The sequence below is a fragment of the Fusarium oxysporum genome, chromosome I, assembly GCF_013085055.1.
Source record: "Fusarium oxysporum Fo47 chromosome I, complete sequence".
Classification (NCBI taxonomy): Eukaryota; Fungi; Ascomycota; class Sordariomycetes; order Hypocreales; family Nectriaceae; genus Fusarium; species Fusarium oxysporum.
This window is the reverse complement of record NC_072840.1, coordinates 4,392,474-4,413,252: the sequence shown is the minus strand read 5'-3', so window position 1 is coordinate 4,413,252 and position 20,779 is coordinate 4,392,474. Positions and strand designations below refer to the sequence as shown.

Sequence of the window (20,779 nt, the reverse complement as noted above, 5' to 3'; positions counted from 1 at the left end):
TATCATGATGGCCCAGAAGGTTTACCAAAGGGCGTCGGTGATCTATTAACGTCGTGAGGCGGCGGTGTAGCTGAATCCAACCGCTAGCCGAGTATCCTGTTCTTCAGAATATCGAATAAGATGTGCCATAAAAAGTGGTGGCTTGAAAGTGCCTATGATAGCTCATCAAGGCTCAGATGAACGTCGGTGATGCCAAATAGAACAGCATTCTTCTTCGCCCATTGGCGGGCAAGGATCGAAGCTTTGTCATTTGTCAGCTGGCTATTCATGGCGCGCTAGGAGAGACACATACCCTTCAAGAACTTCTTGCTAGCATACTTCTTGAAAAATGCTTCATGAGTGACAGGGCGAGCGAGGTAATCAACCATGAGGTGAACGACAGGCTCGATCTCGTCCTCAGTGTAACCAGCGTAGTAAGAAAGAGTCTCATCCTGTAGATCGATTAGTAGTTGCCACATCAAGAATGTGGATTTCACGTACCCATTCGCCACGGTCAAGCATCAGTCGCGCTAAATACATGGCACCGGCGGCAATATGACTAGGTCGGTAGGCCATGAATCGATGATCCAGCAGGCCAATCTCCATCAGGTACTTTCCAATGGTTCGAGACTGGATATCGTAATTGTCTGCCTTGGAGACACGGCGGAGGAAGTTCATAGGGTTGGGGTAGCTGAGATCATAGTTGAGTGTGCTCAGAATAAATCGCTCAGCACTCAGAATCTCGGCCTCAGTAAAGCCATCGTCGGCAATGCGCTTGAAGTTCTCGACGTGAGGAGAGAGGACCTCTTCGTACTTAGAAGCGATAAACATGGCAGTGATTCCCACAAGTTGGAGACGGTCAAGCTGGACAACCTTTTCGGATAGGAAGCGATCAATGAGATTGACGGCGAGGAAGAGGGTTTCGGGGAGTAGATGGAAACGGGTATGGACCTCAACGAGCCAGTCGACCAAGATACCACGCGTCTTCCATTCGAGCTCGTCCTGATGAGACATATATTGAGGATTGGGAATCGACTTGCATTCAAGATCGCGCAAGTACTCAAAGATCTCATTGGCATACTCGGCAACCATAAGAGGATCTTCTAGATCCTCGCTGTCCAAGTCCTTGACGCCAGGAGGGTACTCGAAAGGTGCATCTTGTACCTCAGCCTTGTCCAGAGAGACCTCAGGCTTCTCGACTTCAACCTCGACTGGTGTCTCTGATCGTTCACGCTCCTCAGGAATAAGATGCTGCTTTTTGGAAGGATGCTCATTTTCGTTGACGGGAGCTTTTATCTTGGTGTTGGCGGTATCTGTTACAACCTTTCGCTTGTTTATGGTACCGGAACCGGACTGAGTCTTGGAGTTGGTAGGCTTCGAGCCGAGAGCAGTTCTTGTGGTAGGACGCGCGGTCTTCTTCTCAATACCGGTGGGCTGAGCAGCCTTGGAGACCAATCCTTTGGCCTTCTTTCCAGCAACACCATCGACCTTTCCTACATTACTGACATCGCCCAATGCAGCGCGTTTCCGCGTGTTACTGGCGGCGGTACCGTTGACTGTGGACTTCTTTGTTTGCAGGGCAGCCTTAGCAGGCATTGATAGCTCATCAACCTTGAGAGCGGCAGCTTGGGCTCTTGTAAGACGCGTCGTGCTGCTGTTCTCGTCGTTCTCGTTGCCGGCGAGGCGCGTACGGGTGGCCCGAGCCTGCTACTCAAGTTAGAATGGCTGATCGGGGGAGAAACCCAAGCCTCTCGGTCGCGTCTGAGCACTTACTGGAGGCATCTTGGCTATCTAATTGTTGATCGGTGTAATATTTACAAGGGGGTAGTGCTGGAACAGTTCAGTTAGTCAACGCGTCGAATGAGAAACATGAAAAGAAAAGATGGCTGAGATCACGAAAGGATATAGACAAACAGCATTCGAGTTGCTGAGACAGTCAAATCAGAATAGGAATTCGGCTACCAACCTTTGGGTCAAGCCTGGTGAAAACACCGTGAAAGGAATGTTGTGAGTCGTGATAGATGGAGCGATGACTGATGCTGTATGTTAGTCGAGGGTGACCCAGCCCGAAATAGAAGGTTGTTGGCGAAGGAAGTAAACAAGAGGTAAAAGGACAGGAGCAATGGGCAACTTTGGGCGGAGACGATGTTTATGTTCAAGAACGGTTGTGGTTGTGAGGACGATAGAAGTGTTTTGACGAGCGGGTAAGGAAGATGAGTTGTGGAGATCCACCAAAGTGGGTACGTACCCGTACGCGGCTAGACAAGTCGCGTTGCTCTTCGTTGCTCTAGGTACGTCAGGCTTCCAAGCGTGATGTCCCACTCGAAAGAAAAGGATTGGAGCTCGTTAGGAGCAGGGGTGATGCAATAGCTTGGCTATTTTTCGAGGACGTATAGAAACGCGCGAAAAATTGAATACTGCGGCGTGAGGTGCAGTAGGTGCGGAAAAAAGTCGAGTAGGGCTGGACAATCCAGCAGAGATGCTTGATTATCAGACGGATGATAATGAGAATGATAGGATGAAGGAAAATCCTGAACAAATGGCAATATCCCGATGGTCGAACAAGGATGAACGTAAAAGAGACGGTAGAGACGAGAGGGCACAGTTACAAACTTGAATATCAAAAGAAGAGAAAGCCAGGTCAAGGTAAACGGACGACGGTGGATGGGTCTTGACATTTAGTATGGAGGGGCGGGATGGATGAGATCAGTACAAAACGCGCCTGTATCCAGGTCAAGTCGCGAAAGCTGCTGGCAACCTGGAACCTTGGAAAAGCTACGTACTACTTCCGGCTCAAGACTGTGTTTTTGTGGGACTGCCGCCCTAGCAACCGCCGGCCAACCGCCTTCGAGTTCAACCTCATTGGCCCAACCTCGTCGCGGGTTGAGGTTGTTCACGAAGCACGAGCTATGTGGGAGCTACGTGAGGGCGTTTGTGGCGGCTGCATGTGGCGGTGCAGTTTTGTCATGTGGCTCAGATATTGTCCCTCCGGCACAAAGTTGTTCATCATCCGATGAAATTTGAACATCTCGAACGACACCAACAGCACAATTGGCGATAGTCGGCTTCTTTTTTGACGGTCCTGGATTCCCCAATTCGTCTCTTGCTACTAGCTAGAGATCGGTTGAGCTACCAGGAAGCATTTAATATTGATAGCCCGCCTGATCTGCCCTCTAGCGACCGTCGTTGGGGAAAGTCATTGCCTTCCCCTCTGAGTTAATATCAAACCATACAACCACACGAACCGACTCCGATGAAGACCAACTGCTAGTATTCCAACACTTGAAACACCCGAGACCGACAATGCTTCAGTCCGGCCTTCAATTTGCTGCTGCGCGGCAGAGCGCTTTGCGCATGGCTCTGAACCGATCGCTGCCTCGGACATATGCAACTATCAGACGTTCTAACGAGACCACCGCCAGCCCGAAAGAACTCGCTGAGAACCCCGAGAGTCAATCTGCTATCTTGCGAGTCTATAAGCCTCGAACGCCTGGTGTGAGACATCTCAAGCGACCTATCAACGATCATCTCTGGAAAGGACGACCTTTCCTTCCCTTAACATTCCCTAAGAAGGGCCAAGCAAAAGGTGGCCGAAATGTGTCTGGTAGAATCACCGTGCGACACCGAGGTGGTGGTGCAAAGAGAAGAATAAGAACGGTTGACTTCCTCCGCAACCGACCAGGACCTCACCTGGTGGAACGCATTGAATACGACCCAGGACGGAGTGCGCACATTGCTCTCGTCACTGAGAAGGCTACCGGACGTCACACTTATATTCTTGCCGCTGATGGTTTGAGGTCTGGGGATATTGTCCACAGCTACCGTGCCGGTATTCCTCAAGATCTACTTGACAGCATGGGCGGTATTATCGATCCCGGTATTCTAGCTGCGAAGACTGCCTTCCGTGGTAATTGTCTACCTATGCACATGATTCCTGTTGGTACTACAGTATTTGCTGTGGGATCCGCAGCTAGACGTGGCGCCGTATTTTGTCGTAGTGCTGGCACCTCAGCTGTGGTTGTCAACAAGAACGAGGAGACGAAAGACGACGGTACTAGGGTCATGACCGGCAAGTACGTTGAGGTTAGACTCCAGAGCGGTGAAGTTCGACGAGTGAGCAAGGACGCTTGTGCGACCATCGGCGTTGCTAGCAACATTCACCACCACTATCGCCAGCTGGGCAAGGCTGGACGAAGCCGGTGGCTCAACATTCGACCTACCGTCCGTGGTGTTGCCATGAACAAGGGTAAGGAACATAGGCGCATCTTAGCAGGACTGCTGCTGACATGAATTACACAGTCGACCATCCTCACGGTGGTGGTAGAGGTAAATCGAAGGGTAATCGTCACCCTGTCTCTCCTTGGGGTGTTCCCGTAAGACTACCTAATAGCCTCGAAACATATGAAGCAATGCTAACACCGTCTTCAGACCAAGAGTGGTTACAAGACCCGACGTAAGCACAACAGAAACAAGTGGGTTGTGGTACCTCGACCTCGAAACAACGGAAAGCGCCGAGACAAGGCCAATTAAGGGAAAGGAGTGATGAGTTGATGCGTTGGATGAAAAGCACATGCCAAGCCGAGAAAGAACTCGGTCATCAGTGCATTGTATATTATGACGCTGCATTGTATCATATGTGACATTATAGATAAGGGCCCAATTGGCGTCTTAATCAAAGAACCACGTAGGAACATATATATTCCATCATTTGATGTTTGGCAATTTGACATTACACGTGGAATTGTTACAGGCTAGTTTCATGCATACGTCAGTACAGCCTTTTATCATAGATATCCCCAGAACTGGGCCGTAAACCGCTGGCGGTGGTGAAGCCTGGGTGACAAGTTCATGCAAGAACCTCAAGATAGACAGTCAAACGTCCTCCCCTTGTAAACGATCTGATCCTATTCAAAGCAGCCGATATAGCAGGACCTATCAAACAATGAGTGTGCTATTGCAATCTCTGACCAGACAAAGGCCTTTCGAGTTTCAACAAGGGTATAGTGTTTCACCGACTCCCAGCAGTCTCAACTCTCAAGGCGCAAGGGTCCTTTGGCTGCAACCGAAAAAAAAGGGTTCAGGCTGAGTGAGTGGAGATAGCTAGTACTGAGCCGAACGCAATTGTTTGGTAGTCGATGGGACAGAACTTCCCGGCCCGAGACTAAATGTCGACTTAGGGTTGATTGCTGCATGCCGCGATATGCTGTATATCATCTGCTCTACTCTTCAGCTTGCACGCCCAAGATTCCGAATAGCCGTTTTGTTTACGGAAGAGCCAATGAGTTCGTCTTGTGCCTATGCGGAGAATCGATTAAATGCCGTTTTTTTGGACGAGCTGTCCGTACAAGGGCAAGCCCACATGGCTAGGTACTTTGCACAGCCTCACAAAGCCACGAGACGTAATCAGAGTCTTTTACTGCCAAGAGCTAAAGCTCGTTGACAGGTTCAACACTACTAAATGATAATGAACTACCAAACCAAATGGAGGCTTTAAATTGAGCAGCGGCTTGTAGAGCCAACAATTGTTCATCAATCTTTCTGCCTTGCTTTCTGTTCTCGCTTCACTGATGAAGACTGGCTCTATCATTGACGTCGCAGGCGGGTAACAGAATTAAGGTTATTTCTCATCCGCGAAACCTAATTGGATGGGAAGCTTCGGGAAAGGATGAACGCAGATCATGGCAAGGCCTGGTAAGCCAGGTCATGGAGTTATGACTTTCAGGGAAACAAGACCGTAAAAAGGAGCAGGACGGGATGACTGACTAGGATATTCCGTGTGCTAGGGATTGGTTAGCACGTACGAAGTACCTACATGCATTCCAAAAATGCCCGATGGGGCTAAGGGGGGTGACGATTGTCCGATGGTATTGAAGTGTTAATGGACCATCGTGACGAAGGCATGGCTAATGAGACACCGAGCACAGTGGCAGCTGTTAGCACCAGACGAAGCGCCTGTTCCTTTGCTCTGTCCTCACTTAAGAATCCATATCATCAACCTACCTGAATGAAGGGAGACAAAGGCCGGCTTGAAGATTTTACTTGAACCACATAATGGTATTCAGCTTTCACTGAATGCCAGATCTGACATGATACAGGCAGGTACCAAAACACTGCGAGCTAAAATAAAACAAAAGTTATCCCGCCCTCGGGCCCCTCGTGCCCCGATGTCAGTTGAAAAATAGCAATCGATGCGCGTACAGGCCCCCGAGAGAAATGGATCACAAGCGGGACCACGCGAGCATTTCCCCAATGAGGCTCCATTCACGCCACTGGTGCTACAGGGGATTCGTCATAGCCTCGCTCTAGCGGCAGCTGTACTTCAGGAAAACAGGCGCGCGCATGGTCAAACACCATCAAAGAGTCTCAAAGTGAAGATCTTTCATGATTTAAGCTAGTATCGGGAGGTTCTATAGAAAACAAGCCTTGTAGCACTTGCCTCTGAGCGGTACATGATCCCCAAAGAAGATCCCCGGCCCCCCAATTCAAAGCCAATTCTCCTAACAATTCTGTAGTGTTGGCCCCCTGCCCAGACTCCAGCTGGTAGGGCCCAAGGCTAGGAGTGCCGCTGTACACGTAACCTCCAATTACCGAAGCCGTCAGCCCCATTCATTTCTCACATCAGTTTCCAAAGGACCATTTTCTGATAAAATCGTCCGCAGATCAATCCAACGCTGCCAGTCCAAACAAACAGGAGAAAAGCTCGCTTCCATCTGGCATCGATATCAAGCACAAGATTAACGATTAACGAAGATATAAGAGTGACGGGCGAGTGAGATTGCTTTGACGACTGAAAACATCCTTTGGTGCTTCATACCCCCGGACTTCATCCCAATACCCATAACCATTATCCCTTCATTTCTTTGCCCAAGTCATTGAGAACCCCAGACTTATTGTCGCATGCCAAAACTGCTGCTCCTCCTAAGCCCACCTCCTTAGGACTAGCCACTTGGCCGCTCTTCTCGTTCTCTTCCATACACACACCTCTCTCTGCAAGCCCACACGCCCTCCCCAGACCCAACGCAGACGGAGCCGGAAACCCTCTGGCTCTCAAGTGCACGCAGAAGCGGGAAACGGGGGCTCAATTGAGTGTGTGACGACAAGCCCCAAACCTCAAATAAACCTCCTCCCCCCGATTCGGCACTCGATCTGCTCCTCCTCTCTCTTGATAGAATATGCATTCCTACTACAAGATGGGCGACTCGGGTTTAGGAACATTATCTGGTGGTTTGCGAGGCCGTCGCTTCCCCATTCGACTGATCTTGTCCTACCTCTTCGACTGGATTATCTGCTTTGTCTTTGTTGGTATCGGAGGTTGGCTCGATCGAGTTGCGCCTGCGAAACGACCATTCTCGCTTGTTGACCCTAATATCTCGTACGTAGGATGTTCTCATCTCTTGATAATTGTCTAAAATGCTAACGTCGTTTAAAGATATCCATTTGCCGAACATGAACTCGTCCCCGCTTACCTCTTGTTCGTCCTCGCCATTGGCGTTCCTTTCGTCATTGTCGCCGTCGTTTCCCTCATATTCGTTCCTGGCCCGACTGTACCTAAGGGTACCCCAAAGACTCTTATCTGGCAACGCAAGCTCTGGGAGCTTCATGTTGGTGTCCTCGGTCTCGTCCTATCTCTGACGCTGTCATGGTTCTTCACAAGCTCTATGAAGAATCTGTTTGGCAAGCCTCGACCGGATCTCCTTGCCCGCTGCGATCCCGATTGGAAAAACATCGACAAATATGTCGTTGGTGGTTTCAAGTGGCAGAGCATGACAGGACAGCTTGTCTCGGCCGATATCTGCCAACAGACGGATAAGTACAAGATTGACGACGGTTTCCGCTCATACCCTAGCGGCCACTCGTCGTCTGCCGCTGGTGGCCTCATTTACGCCTCGCTCTTCATGGCCAGCAAGTTCGCAGTTACTATTCCCTTCGTGATGCCCTCCGCTGCTGCCGTGGCAGGAGCAGCCAGCCATGCGGCGTTCCCCTCTCGAATCCACACCGGCTCTGTCGTCGATCCTTACGAGCCCTCTCGCGCCCGCGGCCCAGATGGATCATTTTCTTCTGTTCCTACAAAAGAACGCGCAGGACAAGATAATGCCAAGGTCCAATCTCTGCGTCGCCAAGCTGCTGCGCCCCCGATTTACCTCCTTGCTCTAGGCCTTCTCCCCTTTGGTGTCTCAATCTTCATTGCTGGTTCGCGCTGGCACGACCGTCGCCACCACGGTTTTGATATTCTCTTCGGCTACTTGATGGGTCTGGTTGCCTCCATTTTTGCGTTCCGATATTATCATTTGCCTATTCGTGCTGGTGCAGGCTGGGCATGGGGCCCTCGAAGCGATGAACGTGCGTTCTGGGCAGGCGTTGGACGACAAGGCTATGCTGGTACAGACGAGGAGCTCGGTGTATATTCTCCTCAACGCGACGTGGGCCATTCTGGAGATACATCATACCCACCCATGACATCTGCCCTCGCTCAACGGAATGTTCGCCAGAATACAGACCAAGAGCCTAGACCCAGCCAAAACTTCCAAGACGTGGAGCTACAGAGGATGGATGATTCTGATCGACTAGAAAACAGGTTCCCTGATGAGCGGTTCACTGAAAACCGGTACGGTGACGCCCATCATGCTGAGAACCGTGTCTAGAACCGCGGAATATCGCAGTCTAAGCAAGGTGTTTCTTCACAGCAAGACATGCAGTGATGGTATGAGTATGTATATGTAATTCAGATGGATGGTATATTCAGGTTCCAGGGAGAAGGTGACCCCTATGAATATCGGTCAGCATTGAATTTTTGTTTGTAATGAATGGAAAGCGAACAGCTTGCGGGCAGATAGACCACTTGATTTTTTGACACGACATGACACGAACAAGGAAATGACCGATTGATACCAACCTCAGCCAACGTGACTATCAGTGAGACATTAAAATAATTGCTTGCCATTTCAGAGCAAGGGTTTATACCCGGCGGGCGATCAGTAAGATTCATGACCAAATGCATTAACAGGAAGGGAAAAAAAAAAAAGACGCTTCTTATTGAACAGCTGTAATTCAAGAGAAAACCATTTCACACTCCTTCGTTGTTTATACCAGCCCAATCCAGTCCGTATGACTTGCCGCCAAACGCCAATCCAGAGCCCGACCAACAGCCTCAGAAACAATAGAACTGCTCTTGTTGCCTTCGAGAGACGGCGAATGTCTGTGCAGAAGCAGATTCGTGTCCATTCAACAACCCCAAATAAGTGCTAGAATACGAGGAATGTTTTCAGGGGAGTTTCGCTCATGTCCATCGTTCATGTCCATTTGCGTTCATGTGGATTGTCTTTGGTGCCAGTCGGTATGACTCTGATTCTATCACCAGTGCCTATCCTAGCGCTCTCCTCAGGGTATGAGACCAGAGCCCCCTAAAGGCCTTCCACAACAGCCATACGACCATCTATACCTTCGAATTCAAGCTCCTCGTCGTCTTCTTCTTCGTCCTCCATTTCATCACGGAAGCCAGTGTCGATCTCAAGCTTGCGAAGCCGACGGCGCATTTCGTCGCGCTTGGCGCTCTGCCAGCGAATCAAAGCGGCCGAAGCATGCACTTTGAATCCGTACACGCGAGGGACGTAGCGTTCTACGCTCTTGGTTGGGATGAGGGCGGGATACACCTGGAAAAGGATGTTGTGGAAAGATGTGCCGAAGTAAGCGCCGTCAATAGCAGCGTGTCGTGAGGACTTGGGGTTGTAGATATCCTCGCAGCGAGCGCAGTAGAGCTTAACAGGTTTCATGTTGGGCACATCAGAGAGGCCCATTGGGAGGAGGGGGTGAGAGTGGCACATGACACGAGGGCATTTCCCAAACTCGGCCTTCTTATACTTGTCAAGCTTTTTTGTATGTCAGCAAAGTGGTACCTGATATCTAGCCAAGATGCACGCACCATTTTTGTTAGGCCTCTTGTTGTAACGATATAGCGGGCGTGCACAAGACCATAAAGGTGCCTCGCAGACTTCTCGATGGCCTCGCGCATCTCATCGTCGCACTCGAGATCAAAGACATCAGTGACGAGATCCAGCGCATACTGATAGTACTGGACTTCAGTGTTAAGGCCTGTCAAGTTGAACCTATCCGTAAGGTAGTCCTCGTCGATTTCGCAAAAGTACTCGTTACCCCTCGATGAGATGAACTGCAAAGATCCGTGATTAGCCTATGAAATTCCAAGACGATAATAAGAGAACCCCCGTGACCCCACGCCTCTGTATGGCCGTTATCCGTTCAACAACAATATGGCGATGGCGGACAGCGATAACAAGAGCGCGTTGTCTCCACGGTTCGACAGTTGCTGGAGGCACTCACCCAGTCTCGCCAATAACTTGTATAGTCGCTATCCGACTCGCTCACGTAGTCATCCATCATGCTGGGCGCAAAAGAAATATAGAGAAGCTATTGACGAAGGTAGCTCAACAACGAGCGACCATGTCCCAGCTTTGTGAAGTCGCTGGCTTGGTTGTTGACAGGTGCGCAGTGGGTAATATTAGTGTGCGTTGGAGAATGTATTATCGTCGAGATCGTATCGTTATGGTATCGTAAATATCGTGTTTCGTTAAACCCTGACCTGGTCGTTGGTAGTCTATGCTTTGGTCTGGTTTGCTCTGGTTTGGGCCTCTTGATGGTGGGGTTGCAAAAGCCGTCTCTGCATCCCGACTCTGCGTCCCCGTCTGCGGTCGAGCAGGAACGGGATGGGCCACCAGACGATAGGGTAACGTGACCTGGCGGGGTACATGTCCCGAATTTGAGCCTCATCTAAACACCATAGAAATATCACGACTTGATGATGCTTCGAAATAAGCCTAGTTGGCTTTAAATCGATAGTCACTTGACAATTAACATGACATCGGTATGTACCACGAACAAAATAGTTCGACTGCAGCATCGTGTCTTCTACCTGGCTTGTAAATATCATTTGATATTATTATACAAAGCACAACACGAGGGACTAGTTGCTTTAACTTTAGCAGAAATTCTATTCCCCCTCCCCCCCAAATAATCACAACCCCTTCGCCTGAGCCATCATCTATCGATTATTCTCCATTCATTTAGCATCACTCACTTCAGTCAACTAGCCGTAATGATTATGACCTCTTCCAAGACAATAAGGCAATGGTACTCCTATTACCATATGCCCACCATTCCCAATCTTAAACTCCAGTGGCTGTCAAAAGATAATCCCAACATGAACAGTCGATCCAAAACCTTTTTAACTCTCTAGGTGGCGCTGATCGTCGAAGCGACACTACCTCCATCACTACCAGACCGTCTATCTGATTCCGAGGTCCCGTCCTCGTCGCCGCTGGTCAGACCACTCCCTCCTCCATTTGTTGCGCGCGATGACGGGATCTGGAGTCGACTTCCGATACTGTCCTGTCCCGATTCTTGCTTAAGTGACACCTCCACCATCCTCATGGCTTCTTGCAACGTTTCACCAGTTTCATCCATAGCCGCCAAGAATCGTGCGAGTTCTTTACATAATTCCCAATCGCCTTCCCTCATGGCGCGAGATAGAAGTCGCACCGACTGTTCGGTTGAGGATCCCAGTTCGTCCAATGTATGTAATATAATCAAGTACCCACCTGCTGTCTTCAATGAACCTCTTTGTAAAGACTCTTCAAAGAGTTCTTGTGCCTGCGGAAGGTATGCAAACAATGTCTTCCACTGACGAACTTCGGTCTTGCGTGTGCACTGCAGCACAATATCAAGATACTCCTTGAATGAGGATAAAAGGGATAGAACGCGAGGTAGCACGGCATCAACAGGCTTCGGGGATGTGTCAACTTCCTCATCTAACACACGATGTAACAATATCTCAAGCCCATGCGCAAAATACTCGAGCTCTTTGTACTGGTGGGCCAGGTTCGAGGCTTCAACTGATCTGCTTTGTCTTAGATAGAACCGCAGTAAGTCTGGAAGTATGAGATGCGTCTGGTCATTGTCAGCTAGTATATTACAATAGGACGCTTGAAAACATACCCTGATGGCGAAATGAAAATACGAGAAGTTCACATCGCGACGCTGGACAAGATCCGATTCAACTCCCAATACGATACCCTTTTCCAAAAGGACTGATAGTGGATAGAAGTCGACGGGAATAGAGACCGGAGATGGTGGTTCCTTGCCATTGTCTCCAGCCGCATCTAGAACTTGGCTGATGTCTGGCCAGGCCTTGAGCTCCATTCCGTCAAATACCCAGAGAGAGTCTTTCAGTGCTGGCGGTCCGTTCCGTAAGGGGTTGTCTTCGAGCTGCCGGTTCACGTTTCGCAATGGCTGATCCCGGACACTGGCGTGGTACTCCACGTTTTGCGCGATGACACGCATGTCATATTTCAGCTGGCCCTCGTCGTTTAAGGACGGCCGGAGTAGTACAAGCTTTCCGTCGACAAGAAAGATCACCGAGGCAACGGCGACATCCTGAGAAGGGTCGCCGTCTGTTAACTGCGTGTCGGGCAGTATCCAGCTCAGTCCCCTCACTCGAGCTGGAGATCTGACAATGCCGTGAAACGCAATCTGGCCTACTTGTATGAGTCGTATAGAGCCGCCATGTGGGGTAAAGATAAAATGATATAGTAAGTTTTCGTAGGTGTAGACAAGAAGTGAGTCCTCGCCCGAGGTGGTCACAAGGACTACAGGGGCTGGGATTGTCTGAGTATGTAGTATCTGGGCCGAATCAAGTGCTGTCTCGCGCGAGAACAGTCGTAGCTCGAATCTTCGGTTGGCTTCTACTGCAGCAACAAGAATGTGTTGATGCCAGCACATGCCGCCTCTGACCTGGAACTCATTCTCCATAGCCTCGTTGGCGAATGTCTTCCAGCGGCCGCTATTGACACTGTAATGGGCAAGTCCCCGTCGGCCAGCCACAGCTACGTAGCGACCATCGGGAGAGATGACAGTCTGCCGTATCGGCCATTGGTTCAAGAGGTATGTGGGAGGGACCTTTGCCGTATGCCATAGGAATGGCTCTGCCGAAATGCTGGTAAGATCTGGAACATCGTAACCTCTGTAGATCATCACACTGGAAGGAGTCTGCAGCACCGTCCGGAAGACATTTGCCTCATTGTAACACCCAGTAACGGCATTCTTGGCCATTTCCAGGGACCATATAGCTTCATGCTTGCGTCCTGTCATCAGGATCTCGGAGCCCCCCCCTACCCAGGTAGCCCCGGAAATTCCAGATAACCATTCTTCTCCATTGGCGCGCGAGGTTGTCTCTTCAGATCCAAAACTATGACTTCCAATCTTGCCAAACATACTCCAGGTAGACCAGCCTTTCTGAAAGCCCGCAAAAAGGCAGTAACCATCGGGTGAGTAACTCAGACTAGTGAATGCTCCCGAAGATGCCGTTGACACAGGGACTTGATGAGTATGTGAATGAGGGATGTTGCCTGCATAGTCACGGACAGAGTATACCTGTACTGTCCCATCGCAGCAACCAACGGCGATAAGAGAAAACCTTGCATTTATAACCGCCGCAGTGGCGCGATCGTGTTCGCCTTGGGGAACATGGAAACAGTGGCCTTTGAAAAGTCGTTTAGCATCCCCGTCATCGACCTGGCTGCTCTCTGCTCGATGATTGTAGCGCTGAACCGCATACGCTCGTCCGCTGCTCGTAATCCATGTCAAAAGGTTCATTGGACGATCATGTGTCATCTCAACGATGGTTGCCTTCTTCTCGACCCATCCCATTCGACTAATTATCTCGGTTCTCGTCTGTGAGCCCGTACTGTCCGGCGTCCAGCGGATACATTGCACAGCCGCAGGCTTCCTTGTTGCTACTATCAGCTCGTCGTCAAGAGCAAGCGCACTCTCAATTCCGGCATCGACCTTAATCACCATTCTAAAGCGAACACTAAGGTCGCGAACCCCTGGACCTTCGCCAGCGCCCCATAATATTTGCTCTGGTGGCAGGCCAGTGAGGCTTCCGATAAGACTCTGTCTCCTTCGCTGAACATTGCTGTAATTCGCGAAATGAGGTTTGTATACGCGCGAGTCGGGATCAGTAGCCAATGAGTAAGTGATGAGATAGCCCTGGTCTGTGTGTATAACGAGAATGGCGGCGTCAGGTCTTAGTAACAGGTCGACATTTCTGCCGTACGTTTCCAGGGAATAATCTGATCGAATAACCACAGCTAGGATAACAGCAGGCTATGCCGGTCAGTATGGAGGGCTAATGTGCCAAAATGTCTTGCAGGTCTTACTTTGGTCTGCCAGACTGTAATGGAAGTTGTTGTGATAACAGCGAACAGATTACCGGAACGTGAAACTCGCAACGCCAGTATGGGATCTTTAACAGGGATTCCTCCTGTTTCGGTACTTTCAGAAGCTTGCGGAGGCCTACTTGATGTATAGTCATCGTGCTCGACAGGTCGGATTCCTGGTGTTATTGGGGTCGGTGGTGGTTGAGAGTCGAGGTCGTCAATGGTATGACTTTGAGGTTGAGAAGTTGAAGGACCAGGCGATGGCGTTAGACTGGAATCGGAGGGGCTCGTAAGGCCATCATGAGAGACGACAAGCTTAAAGGCTGGAGCTCGACTGCTGCTGGTAGCATGGATGCGTGGTGTTCCAATGGGCCAATACATGGCGGCAGCTTAGCTCCTCAGCTAAGGGTCCAGCAGCTGTAGATGCGCGGTGCTTTTGGGGGACCAGCGCTTCGATTGGAAGGATTTCGCTGCAGCAGAGACTCAAACATGACCCTGCGCGCTATCTGGCTCTAGGAATGGCTCCTCGTGCCATTGACTTATGATATTGTTCAGGTATGATGGTATTGAAGATGATAGTGGGTTGTCGCTATCGTCGCGGATGAGCTCCTGGCGATGTTGTCATGGAGTCTGATTGGTGGTTCCTAGCTTATGTAAGTTTGTGTCTTGCTCTTTCCGTCCTTCCGTTCCTGTCAAAGCAGCCTGAACGATACGAAACCTTGCTACACATTCACCACCACAACATTCCTCTCACTTGGTATGATTAAAATGATGTCAGGCCCTATTCATTGCCGAACGTCTGGTACTCAAACAGCAACAAATTCAGCAACGTTTATTTCCCTTTCCAACATTGTCTTACTAGAAGCCCTATCATCTACTAAGGATATATATATCTATACATATTGAGTCAACGACACAAATAAATAAAATACACGCATCGCATCTGACTCTGTCGTCCCGCAAACCCCCGTCTCGTCTTGAACAAAGTTTACGGCCATGGTCCATGGGTTCATTCAGCGCCTGGGCTAGCGATCCTTTGCCAAGCAGTCCTTGGTTCATCCTAAGCACAAATCCTTGAGCCAGCCACGGTCAGATGGGTTTTAAGTCAAATTTAGAAAAAGACTGACGTTCGCTTTTGAAGAGGTACAACATCGATCCAGCAAACACAACGCTCAAAGGCCAATGGGTCTTCATTTGCTTGGGCCCTCGGGATCCTTGTTCCAGGCTAGGTCCTGTCCTGGGAGAGGTAATATCCATGGTCCTTTCAGTATTATAATTCCGGGCTTCTTCGCAATGATAAAATAGGCAGAGGTCTGCCGACATGAACTTCTCCTGCTTCAAGATATTACGCTGTATCCTTTTGCAGCACTGTCTGCGTTGAGAAGGAGTCTCCTTTGGTTTCGAGTGTGACAGAGCCTATGGCAGGGCTTGTGGCAGTGGTCCATTCAATGATATCCATGTTCCTGGTTGGCTCGCCCTGCATATCAGATGACAGTGTAATGTCCGAGTCTTGACAAGATGAACAGTCCGAATCATGGGATTTGGGTCCAGACATACACTTGAAATCCAATGAGCCTATGTTGGAGAGTAGACCTGTATGGCTTGCGGTGGAAGCCAAGTCCCAGGACAGTTTTGTGCTTAGATTGCGCAGAGATTTGCATCGTTCAATACACATGGGCGAGATGTGCTCTCCCTCCTCAATTATCCCCGCAGTTTCTTGTCTGTTTCTGGGCATCGCCGTCAATCTCATGGCTATCACGGATGTGATTATGGCCATCTTCAGAATATAATCTCGAAGCCCGGCCATGATCTCGTGCCTCGACTTTGGGGACTGCGTGAAGCAGTGTGACTGAGAAATGATGCAACTAAGTGCAACGAGACCAGCGACAGTGCCGAGACGGGCTCTGTGACTCAGTTGTCAGCTTCCCTTCCGATTCCCAGTCCAAGGCGCCTACTGTTGAAAGGCCGGTGCGTGCAAGAGAAAAGAAACCATGGCAGACACGGCTAGCAACAAGAAGATTCTAGACATCATCAGCATAACAGCTCTGGCGGACACATATAGACTTACGCAGCATCCAAGTGAGGGTGCGGAGGTAACCCCAAGGCAACGCCAGTACCAAGGAGCGTCCCCGCGGGTAAAATTATTGCGACATGGCGTACAATTCGCCATATGAAACTCCCTACTATGTTAGGCATGCTGTCCATGGCAAAGAGTGGGTTGGGTTGAAAGGAGAGGGAGGGAGCAGCCCAAAACTGCTTATGAAATTGGAGCGATAACGTTTACTCGAGACAGACAACGAAATCAGTCCAAGGGACAATGCCGTTGATTTGATATTCTGGCCGTATCAAAGTTCTTGTATTCATGGACGCCCAACGCAAACCCCGAAGCTAGCCAGTGCTGGAACCTCGCCATTGGTAACGAAGCAATGTATGCCAGTGATTAATGCAGCAGTCAGCCAAATCATGTTCGCCTGTTCGCCTCAAGAAAGCTGCATCCTGGAATGATAGGCTCGGCATCAAGTCTCAGATGTGAGGCATTCATTTGGAATTGTCCCAAATTGGCCGCTTCTGTGCTTTACTCGCACATAACGTAATCTGAGCCTATTGAGTTGGCCCACGTACGAGGCAAAACAGTCGGTTTGTGGTTGAGTGTTGAGCGGGCGAACCATATGAGGCTCAAACGATTGGCTGACATTATCTTCACATCTTCTGAGCCGAGTATGCCTTACAGCCATTTCAACCCAACATCAGCAGAATCATTAGGCATTGGGACATCAAACCAAGACAAGTCTTGGAAATCATGGCTGTGTCAAGAGTGCTGTTGGTCAATCCCATGCTGTCCCATAACGGCGCCTGGATAGTCTCTCCGCGTTACCGGATGGCAGATCGATATATCGATTATACCCAGGTTGATTGAGGCCCGCTTATTGTGTTGCTGTCCAGGTAATGATGCCCAGCATCCTCTCTAGTCCGTGATGGACTACTTATAAGACTACATGGACCCAATGATTTAACGTCGAGAGAAGAGAGCAAAGTTGTTTGGCTTGAGACTAATTAACCACCTTCGCAACACACTTCCCTTCGTGCGGGACTTCTTCACATCTCATGACTATTTATTCGAATGGAAAGTCTCAACCGTCTGAAAAAGGCTCTGTCCGCCATGTACCGCTCATCCCGTTCGTTGCCGATTTGGTTGAGCTTCTACCAGCAGGTGGAAGCGCTTGGGTCATGTCAGAGTTCATGCACCAAATGCGCTCAACTCCTCATTTACCAGACACGGTGAGTTTGACTGAGTACACGATTGCTTCGGTAATCTCATGGGGTTTTGAATCTGCTGCACATATTACTTTCGGGAGATAGAAACTGACGTCTTGGTTGATGTAAGACCTGGCCGCAGACAGCGCACTCCGAATCGCTGATCAGGCTTTCTCAGTGGCAAGTGCTCACAGCCTGTATCATCTACGGTTGTTCGATTGCTTCGTTTCTTCATCGGCGACGCCTTCGGGATCCTAACATGTCCCCCATCTTTGCAGCCTGCGTGTCTTTCGGCGTGCTGGTAGGAAAATGCACTGGTGTAGGTTTCGACTATATCATGCTGGTTCATGTATCATGGGCGACATGTTTGGCTATGGTTGCAAGCGCTGTATGCCTGCATATTCAGTCACGACTGGATGAATAAGTTGAGTCTGAGAATGTGATGGATAAGGGTATGTTAACTGCCCAGAGAGGAGTTTTAAACATTTGGGTTAATCCTACAATACCTTCCTTTTCTTTGCATTATGGTTGGTGTAGAGCCCACCGGCGATTATGTTGGCCAAGCAAAGATAAGAGCCGGCGACAATGGTGAACTAGATATATGATACACCTACCTATTTTTGAGCCTTGGTTGAATGTTTTGGAGTTTTCTGCAATCTAGTTGGATGACAGACTACTCATACACCATTCCTAGGTATGTAAGATCTCTTTATCATTTTCTATGCAATTACAGAGCCGCAGCACCGTTCGTGAGTGGATCTGTTTGGCCATAGAGGATGAATTCTCTTATCATTCTGGGGTAGCCTATCTCGTCATGGTTGAAGGCGTGAGATAGGCCCGCTAGGAACGACACTAGGCAACTGGGCGTAGGTGACAATTCAAAGGGCGTGGTCAAGTGCCGATATCGTAGTGATTATTTGGCATAACGGCTCAACCAACAAGTGGCCACCGCTCCTTGACCATGGTCACGCGCAACATAGCACAGCGAAACACGCAGACTAAGCGTACGTAATAGATAACTAATTGAATAAAGAGTTCTGACCTCGTGAGGCGTCAATGACACAACCCCGCTCCCAGGCCCGGAGCACCGGTGTAGGGTATCTGGGATACAGCCGGCTAAGATCGGGCGGAGACTGAGAAGCCCGGCACCGGCGACGTTTGGTGCATCTCCCGGCTCCGAAGGGGATTAATAAGACACCCTTTTGTACTTTGACAACCTCCTGTTTCTGTTCTCAATGAATTTCGAGTAACGAGTTTCTTCCTTCAACATCTTGCTAAATCTTAAACCCCCCTGCTCCTTGAACTTCCACGAACCCCTCAGCCAGCTCCACTTACACGGTGCACAACATCTCATACCTTCACATACCTTCACGATGCTCCCAGCTGTGAGAGGATCACGGCTTGGGCCATTGGTTCGACATGGTCGCTCACTTCATACCACATCGCGGTGTCTGTCAAGCGCTGAGGCTGCCCCGGCTGCCCGTCCAGCGCATTATGATACCTCACAGCAGCTCTCCGCTATCGATGCCGTGAAGGAGAGACGACTGAAAGCGGGAAAGCTTGTGGCTGGAGTTGCTGCTGCTTCAGATAGCGACATGTTCAAAGGACCGGTGAGTTGGGAAGCTCGAGTGACAATTGTTCTGAAGCTCACTGCAATGATAGACTACCGGACTACCCAAATCTAAGCGATGGGATAGTAAGTGCGAAGAAACCACCTCGGATTTCATGATCATAGCTTACATATGTCTACAGACCATTTGAGTCAGGAGAGTAGAGTGCGAGAACCATGCACTCTCAAGCAAGCAGCTCGCTACATGAAGAAACCTGGCCTTATCTCACTGGGCGGTGGCCTGCCGTCCAGTGAAGTTTTCCCCATCGCTGAACTCGGTTTCAAAGTCCCCGTCGCACCAAAGTTCTCCGAGAAAGAGACTGAAGAATCGGGTCAAACTGTAACAATTGGAAAATATGACGTGAGAGATCGCGGAGGCACTTATGACTTGTCCATTGCTTGCAACTACGGCCAAGCTACGGGATCCCCGCAGATGATGAGATACTTGACCGAACACACTGAGATTGTGTATAACCCTCCCTATGCAGACTGGAAAGTTTGCCAGACAATCGGCAGCACCGGAGCATTAGAAGAGGCGTTGCGAATGTTCTGTGACAAGGATCGTGGCGACTCAATACTCACTGAAGATTTCAGCTTCTCGACTGCCCTGGAAACAGTTGGTCCTCTTGGTGTGAAGGCATTTGGCGTGGCGATTGACGAAGAGGGCCTCGTCCCCGAGGCTATGGATGCTCTCTTGTCAAACTGGGATGCTAAAGAACGAGGTTCGAGGAAGCCTCATGTGCTGTATACTGTTCCCTCAGGACAGAATCCCACAGGCGCAACACAGGGAGCCGAGAGACGAAAGGCCATCTATGCCGTGGCGCAAAAGCATGATCTATACATCATCGAAGATGAGCCATACTACTTCCTCCAGATGCAACCCTACACGGGTCGCGACCAACCTGAAGTACCACCACCAGAGACGGTTGAGGAGTTTGTCTCGTCTCTCATTCTCTCACTTCTAAGCATCGATGTTGACGGACGAGTTATGCGCATGGACTCCTTCTCAAAGGTCCTCGTGCCAGGCTCTCGTCTTGGTTGGATAACAGCGTCGGAACAAATTGTTGAGCGGTATATTCGACACGCTGAAGTCGCAAGCCAGGGGCCCAGTGGCTTCTCTCAGGTCATTCTATATAAGTTGCTTGATGAGACATGGGGACACGAGGGTTACTTACGATGGCTGATGAATTTGCGACTGGAATATACAAAGAAGCGCAATGCTCTTCTGGCCGCTTGCGAAGATCATCTGCCTAGTGATCTTGCCAGTTGGACTCCTCCTGTCGCTGGCATGTTTGTAAGTGCTCCGCATCGATCCAAATGGAAATCGTCAACTAACTCTCAAAGATGTGGATTAATATTGATCATACAAAGCATCCTGAAGCAGGAAAGCGAAGCATCGTCGATATCGAAGAAGAGATTTTCAACTCTTGTATCGAGAATGGTGTTCTTATCGCCCGGGGCTCGTGGTTCTTGACTGAGAAGGACAAGGCACCACCGGGACTCTTCTTCAGAGCGACATATGCATCTGCAACGCCTGAGAATATGAACAAGGCTATTGAAAGATTCGGAAAGGCTGTAAGAGATAGCTTTGGTAGGAAGTAGACTTTGTCTTGGCATCCAGTTGCTGGAAACAGGGACAAGTTTGAAGATTCAGACAGTTGAAGAAGACATCAGCCAATTGGTATGGGAAAAAAATTATAAGTACGAA

The 20,779-nt window shown here is 49.7% G+C and overlaps 7 protein-coding genes across 7 annotated transcripts; 3 read left to right on the top strand and 4 right to left on the bottom strand.

Annotated features, from left to right (window-relative positions):
- Positions 1 to 57: 57 nt before the first annotated feature.
- Positions 58 to 2,144, bottom strand: FOBCDRAFT_6881 (cyclin-like protein). Its single transcript, XM_059612250.1, has 5 exons — positions 1,946 to 2,144; positions 1,753 to 1,809; positions 481 to 1,686; positions 293 to 431; positions 58 to 241 (listed from the first exon to the last, which is right to left on the bottom strand). Exons 2-5 carry the CDS (start codon positions 1,759 to 1,761, stop codon positions 153 to 155), a joined length of 1,443 nt encoding a protein of 480 aa, XP_059463899.1. The 5' UTR covers positions 1,762 to 1,809; positions 1,946 to 2,144; the 3' UTR covers positions 58 to 152.
- An 838-nt stretch (positions 2,145 to 2,982) lies between these two features.
- Positions 2,983 to 4,708, top strand: FOBCDRAFT_212609 (translation protein SH3-like domain-containing protein). The gene is made up of 3 exons (XM_031182804.3): positions 2,983 to 4,225; positions 4,279 to 4,352; positions 4,408 to 4,708. The coding sequence occupies exons 1-3, from the start codon at positions 3,283 to 3,285 to the stop codon at positions 4,507 to 4,509; spliced, it is 1,119 nt and encodes a 372-aa protein (XP_031043572.1). The 5' UTR covers positions 2,983 to 3,282; the 3' UTR covers positions 4,510 to 4,708.
- Positions 4,709 to 6,938: 2,230 nt separating this feature from the next.
- Positions 6,939 to 8,670, top strand: FOBCDRAFT_6868 (PAP2 superfamily-domain-containing protein). The gene is made up of 2 exons (XM_031182802.3): positions 6,939 to 7,351; positions 7,409 to 8,670. The coding sequence occupies exons 1-2, from the start codon at positions 7,152 to 7,154 to the stop codon at positions 8,619 to 8,621; spliced, it is 1,413 nt and encodes a 470-aa protein (XP_031043570.3). The 5' UTR covers positions 6,939 to 7,151; the 3' UTR covers positions 8,622 to 8,670.
- Positions 8,671 to 8,986: 316 nt separating this feature from the next.
- On the bottom strand, positions 8,987 to 10,653 carry FOBCDRAFT_6857 (casein kinase II, regulatory subunit). The gene is made up of 3 exons (XM_031182800.3): positions 10,315 to 10,653; positions 9,899 to 10,144; positions 8,987 to 9,845 (listed from the first exon to the last, which is right to left on the bottom strand). The coding sequence occupies exons 1-3, from the start codon at positions 10,372 to 10,374 to the stop codon at positions 9,381 to 9,383; spliced, it is 771 nt and encodes a 256-aa protein (XP_031043568.1). The 5' UTR covers positions 10,375 to 10,653; the 3' UTR covers positions 8,987 to 9,380.
- Positions 10,654 to 10,999: 346 nt separating this feature from the next.
- FOBCDRAFT_212604 (RIC1-domain-containing protein) lies at positions 11,000 to 14,778 on the bottom strand. The gene is made up of 3 exons (XM_031182798.3): positions 14,208 to 14,778; positions 11,986 to 14,154; positions 11,000 to 11,937 (listed from the first exon to the last, which is right to left on the bottom strand). Exons 1-3 carry the CDS (start codon positions 14,586 to 14,588, stop codon positions 11,224 to 11,226), a joined length of 3,264 nt encoding a protein of 1,087 aa, XP_031043566.2. The 5' UTR covers positions 14,589 to 14,778; the 3' UTR covers positions 11,000 to 11,223.
- A 774-nt stretch (positions 14,779 to 15,552) lies between these two features.
- FOBCDRAFT_195403 (uncharacterized protein) lies at positions 15,553 to 16,403 on the bottom strand (the record flags this gene model as incomplete). Its single annotated transcript, XM_059608814.1, has 3 exons — positions 15,553 to 16,111; positions 16,163 to 16,228; positions 16,276 to 16,403. 3 exons carry the CDS (start codon positions 16,401 to 16,403, stop codon positions 15,553 to 15,555), a joined length of 753 nt encoding a protein of 250 aa, XP_059466607.1.
- A 2,298-nt stretch (positions 16,404 to 18,701) lies between these two features.
- FOBCDRAFT_6842 (pyridoxal phosphate-dependent transferase) lies at positions 18,702 to 20,777 on the top strand. Its single transcript, XM_031182794.3, has 4 exons — positions 18,702 to 19,072; positions 19,125 to 19,158; positions 19,215 to 20,365; positions 20,416 to 20,777. The coding sequence occupies exons 1-4, from the start codon at positions 18,836 to 18,838 to the stop codon at positions 20,671 to 20,673; spliced, it is 1,680 nt and encodes a 559-aa protein (XP_031043562.2). The 5' UTR covers positions 18,702 to 18,835; the 3' UTR covers positions 20,674 to 20,777.
- Positions 20,778 to 20,779: the final 2 nt, after the last annotated feature.